Raw genomic sequence first — 6337 nt, 5'->3', positions numbered from 1 at the left:
ACTAACACATTTCACATCCACCCTATTTAAGTCCCAATGGATCCAAAGCCTACCATTTGCATGACAAGTATAGTTATCAAGATAATTCCCATTTAGCCGAAGTTTCTCTCTAACATTAGCATCTTTATTTTCTTTAACTCTTGTTTCGATCAAAATTGCAATTTCTGGCTGAAGCTCTAGGAGATGGGAGCTTATCTCCCTTAGCTTTCCAACCTTGTTAAGCCCCCTTACATTCCATGAAGTAATCATGGTCCCCGATCGAAGGCTTGGGGGCCATTCAAAACCTCCAACACCCTAAATCCATTGGTACAATGCACTGTATTTGAGGACTCAGTATATGTAATAGATTTACCTCTATCCTTTGAAGCTTTGCTCACTTTAGTCCACATCTCTTCATCATCTTTAGTAGTTCTAATCCATGTCTTTCCTTCATCTCCATTAGCTTTACTCGTTGTTGTTTCTTTCCTTGGTGTAGAGACCTCAACAGGGATTTCATGTTTTCTCTCCTGTTGAGGCTTAGGCTGCCATTTTTTCTTCTTGACCCCATTTCCACATTGATGCCCTATCTTCTGACATTTATCACAAAACTTGGGCCTCCATTCATACTCAATGGGTTGCATTATTTTCCGACCATCTTTATCCTTGATAGCAATTTCTTCCACCAATTTTCTAGTAATGTCGACCTCCACTAACATCCTGGCATAGGAAACTTTGAGTTTGTGGGTAGTGCATTCATCAGTAACCATGGGTGTACCAATGGCACTGCCAATTTTGTTAAGGCTTCGTTCGCCCCAAAGATACAACGGGAGCTTGGGAAGTTTTATGCATATCGGTATGGTTCGTAGCATGTCCTGCTTCAGACTAAAATCAGGTCTCCACTCTTTAAGTACCACCGGCATGCTTCTTATTGTATAAGGACCCTTCATCACCACCACTTCCATATCGTCATGTGATTTGAATCTTAGCAGTAAGTACCCATCATTGTGATAATACAAGTCTGGCAGCTGCACAAAATTCTAGTTTCTCTCCATGAAATTCTTAATCGTATTCATACTGAGGTCACCCCCCAGCACATATAGGATTAGGGCATTTTCCCAATATCTAATTTCAGATTCGATGTCCTCATCCTCAATCTCGATTTCAATTTGTCCCTCTACCATTTTCGGTGCCACATAAGACATCATCCTTCCTTTTGTTGGATTTCGATTCTCACTTATCACGTCAACCCATAATCTTCTCGCCTCTTGATTTCCTTTCGGATCATCTTTAGGGGTTTCCACCTCTTTGGATCTCTCCTCAATCAGCTTTTCCCCATCCAGTTTGTTCTCATCTTCAGTCTCATCATGCTTCCCTGTTTCCATCTCCGATCGAATTCTGATTCTTCGTTGACGAAGGCACCGTGGATTTCGGACGCCCTCGCCCCCGCTTCGTCGTCGTCGTCGTCGCCATCATTTTTGTGTGTTGCTGATTTTAATTACCAACATGCTTTCTTGTGTGTAGATGATTTTAATTACTAATTCATTTTCTTCTATGTGTTCATATGTGCATTCTTTCACTTTGTCATTGAAAATTCTGGAAAAAAATGTGTCCATACATCATAAAAGAAAAAATTGTTTCAGCTTCTGTACAATGGAATTATTTGTAGAGTGGTTATGTTATGTAGTAGAGATTATTTTAGGGTCTAAATAACATGTCCCCTTCATCATCTGTAGGCCAAGAAAATTAATTTTGGGTTTATGCCTCTACCTTGCTCAACCATTTAAAGCTTTTGATACATGAACTGTATCCAATTGAAGTCAATTTTTGTGTATATCTTAGAGTTAAATTTTAAGTAGGATGGAATCTTCATCCTCTAACAAAGTGATAAATGCAGGTTATCATGTATGCACAACCATAGGATGTGGCCAAAAAATAGATGTTGACATTATTGGTAAGCCTAATTTTCCCATATGTTTCTCTTTTCTTATTTGCTTTAATCCATGGTTTTCTTTTGCTAATTTTGGGTGCTTCATTTATGCTCCTCCTATCAACAACAAGTCTAGCCAAGTGATTTCTGTTACCTTCTTATATTATGATTGGGCATTGGGCAACTGATTTATGTTACAAAGATTAGTATATATAGAGTTCTAGAACTCTTAGTTATTACTAACTAACCTTTTAACAAACTCTTATCTAACACTGACGCTTAACTAAGTACTAACTTGGTAACTATCATAACTAACTTGGTAACTGTCATAATTAAGTGAGTGTCCAATTGAGTCTTTAAAACAAACTCAATCACATTTAGTTTGGTCCTCAGAAAACCGAACCTAGTAGGAGACAAGGGTTTAGTCAAAGCATATGTCCATTGGTCAATGGCAGGAATATAATTAATGTACGATAAGCTGTTTAGCCAAAACCTTTTCCCTAAGCTATGTTGCAGATAATTTTGAGTTCAACTGAGAAGTAATTTGTTGAATTAAAGGAATAGTACTACCAGTAATTATAATGTCATCAACATACCCAAGGAGATATACAGGGCAAATTGACCAAACTAGGTTATTATAGAATAACAAAACTTGAAACTTTTGGAAAAATTGGTGGTTGAATCTTAAATCCTATTTTTCACCTACTTAGAGGCATTTTTTTTGGAAAAATCAGTTGACCATGGGATTTGGCAGGGGATTCCTCCTTCAATTTCGAGCATTTTGATATATTATGGGGCTCAAACGAACATTTCTATCAAAAGTTACAACCGTTTGAAGTTTATAATTTTTGTACTGCCAAAATACAGTGTGCGATTTGGTCTTGTAAATGAATACAGAAGGATTACACATTTACTTGCCACAAACCCTAACTAAAGTAAGGTAGTCTGAAGCCTTTCAAACCATTGCCCGGGAGCCTGCTTGAGGTCCCTGATATTAACCGGGAAATGACCCTCGACAACAAACATCCATATAGGGTTAAATAAACATTGTACCAACTATGGAGTATGGGGGTGGTGAAAAACAACCATATAGGGTTTAACTTACAAAGCTCATTTCAAGAAATTGCAGATAAGGAATTACCTGACTGAGAAACTATGGACTATGGGGGTTCCTGTTCCTGTTCCTAAAATGTTGAAACTGCAGTGTTGGTGTTAGTGTTGAATGTTGAAGTCAGACTCCAATGGACCTCAGCGATCATGAACCCCGACGACGGTCACGAACCCCAGCGACGACGATGGTGAGGAGGAGACGACAGTGACAGGTCTTCGCGGTGAGGGAGAAAGAGACTTTTGTTTCTAAGACTGAGCTAGCGCGCGGGGGGAGAACCTTCTGGGTTATCTATAACCCAACATCGATTTTATAAAGAAAACCGATGTTAACAACTTAACATCGGTTATTTAAATAACCGATGTTAACTAACTCGACTTATTTACAAAAATGCCACCGTGCTTTTCTTAACATCGGTTTTCTAAAAAATCAATGTTAATCGTGCGATGTTAAATCTATATTTTGTAGTAGTGCATTTAGGTAATCCGTCTTCCAAGCATGATTAATTGGCCTAATTTCATGATTATCCATTAGTTTAATTATTTTGTATTTATCTAGGATCGTATAGGTACTCAACCGACATAGTCGAATACCTATCCAATTTAATAGTGAACATTGTTTTATTAAACATAATTTTTTAGGCATTTGTTATTTAAGTCTATACATATCAAGCTATGCGTGTGAAATTAATTGAAAGTGCATATCATAATTTAAAATATTCTGTTCATAGAAAAACCGCAATACATTTATCAAATCTTTAATTGTGATGGGCACTTTTCAACTTTCACATGCTTGTCTCGGTTCGCCATCTATAGTTCGTCATACGTATGTCCCAAGTAATTAATTCTTCTTATTTCGAAATAAATTTAAATGTTTAAATGTGAGAAAATAAACATTGTATTAATTTTTTAAGCCTATAGTCAAAGTTGAAGATCAACTATGTAGAGCTTTATAATTTTTCAAATACGATTAGGAGTTCCAAGCTTCTACTAAACAAGATGTAGACGTTTTTCAACTATATATTAGTGTCGTCTCTGATAAAGTTTAATCAGGGAGCAAAGTGTAATAGGAAAAAATATTAGGTAGTTTGAAACTATTATAATTTTCATATGTTAAGAATATTAGGTAGTTTTAGTCTACTTAGTTTTGATTAATCTTTATATCAACATAATCAAATATTATTAATTCTTTTTTATAAATTGAAAACTAATTAAATATAAATTGACTGGGATCACAAACAAGTAATTGTCAAATAAAATTAGCTAATAATTTCGCGTGTTGCAGAGTGAAGTTGAAACCATAAAGGGCATTCATGATTCAACTAAGCTTTTGTTCCTTGATTTTTTGTACAAAATCTTACGACTGTCCTACATATGTATTATTACTTCGCAATCTGAACGTGGACACACGCTTTGTACTCTTATTAGGTCTGAATGTGAATAGTAATAATGTCATTTCCTATAACGATTAGATTGTGTATTACCGTATTGCATAATCGAGTCATAGGCTCATAGCATGCATGTGCAATATGTATGTTCATCTCAAAGAGAATGTAACAGGGAAATTGAGTATAAATTGTTTTAGTTGGGGCTTGGAACTTTGTTTGGAAAAAAAATCTCCATGATCGTTTGAAAAAAAATGGAAAGTAAAAAAAAAAAACATGAGGAGATGTAGAGGAGGCAGAAGAAAGTGGTCCTGGATGTTACAGCCACGCAAGCCAGTGAATACAGAGATGAATAAATAAAGCCTATATTTATGGTGTAACTGTAACAGACATTAACTCTGATTCTATAACTTCCAAGTGATCACTATACTCTCCTTTTTGTTTTAATAGAAATAGGATTATGGTATTTTATTAAGAGAAAAAAAATTTATACACTCATCAAATCATAATCTATTATGTATGATAAGTTTATTAACTTTTAAAATAATTACCTTAAAATAATTTAAATGATGATTTGTGATTGAATGATATTATAAAATTATTTTACACTAACAATATATAAACATTAAATTATTGTAAACTACTAATCAAATCTGAAATACAAGTAGGAACTTGATTAAAATAGTGGATAAAAGATAAAGATGAGGTTGTCCTAGTCAAAGCATGAGCTATATACCATTGCTTTATCTTCTCACGAAACCAGATGATAGGTTTGATTTTGAAGCCAGCAACAACATTTTGCATTCTCTCAGTGATCACTATACTCTTGATAGATTAAATTGTGTAGCATATGTATATATTATAGAAGAGTAATGTTATTTATATATTAACTTTTTACATATTACACATACATAAGGGAGGGAGATAAAAAGAAGTGTGTAATTAAGTGATGTGCGATTGAGAAATATAAAAGAATGTGAATGTGTAAAATCACGCTAAAAATTTATTATATGAATAGGGGAATGCTAGCCATATACTTTTAAACTCATTTTTTTAATACACTATCTGACTAAATTTTATTAGAAATTATAAAGTTATGTGAATTTCACTTCTTAATTATAGAATAAGTATACTTATGATTTTATAATTTTTAATAAATGTTAATTAATAATAAATAATTTACTATTAGAATGAATGTGTTATAGAAGTAGGTTAACATTCTTCCAATGAATAATATATAGAATACCAATAATAATACATTAGTAATTGTCAATAGCTAGGTTATAGATCATGATCTGAAACCAATTTAGAGTGAGACACACCATGTGTCCCTAGCTATAGCTACAACCAAAGCATGTGTACCCTTTCATACGGTGGCAATGCTGGTAATCTTTGCAGCATAGTTATTTAATTCTCAAAGTGTGGTATATAAATATATAATGTCTTGATAATTAATTAAAATGATAGTATAATATATCTGATTCTAATCTAGCTAGCCTTTTTTGTTTGGCTCTTCTTCTCATTCCTCTGTCATGCTATAATTAATTCTTTTATAGTTTCAATTTAGACTAGATCTACTGTTGCTCACACTGGCCTAGGCCAACACACTCTTTTGGCCCCTTTCTCCATTGATGGGGTCAATTAGTGAACAGAATGCATGTCATTATATGCTCGTCAACATTCAGACCTAAAACCTGAAGTTAACACTGCAAGGCTCTTCTGCTTTTACTGTTTCACTCAGGAATATAACAACGACTATTTATGTATCCAAAAGAGAAATATTAATAATAATAATATTAACAACCAAGAGATGTACAACATGCATCGCAATTGCAAACTAGTTATGTTTATACAAAATTTCCAAAAATTAAATAAATTCATTTTATTTTTATCTTTATATTTTTTTAATTATTATTAATTGGAGTTATCTGATTTGACG

General features: G+C 33.8%; 1 protein-coding gene across 1 annotated transcript; it reads right to left on the bottom strand.

Annotated features, from left to right (window-relative positions):
* Window positions 1–245: 245 nt before the first annotated feature.
* LOC114371433 lies at window positions 246–941 on the bottom strand. Its single transcript, XM_028328879.1, has one exon. The coding sequence runs from the start codon at window positions 939–941 to the stop codon at window positions 246–248; it is 696 nt and encodes a 231-aa protein (XP_028184680.1).
* Between the last annotated feature and the right edge of the window lie 5396 nt (window positions 942–6337).

The sequence above is a fragment of the Glycine soja genome, chromosome 10 (assembly GCF_004193775.1).
Source record: "Glycine soja cultivar W05 chromosome 10, ASM419377v2, whole genome shotgun sequence".
NCBI classification, from domain to species: domain Eukaryota; kingdom Viridiplantae; phylum Streptophyta; class Magnoliopsida; order Fabales; family Fabaceae; genus Glycine; species Glycine soja.
This window is presented reverse-complemented; position numbering and strand designations above follow the sequence as displayed.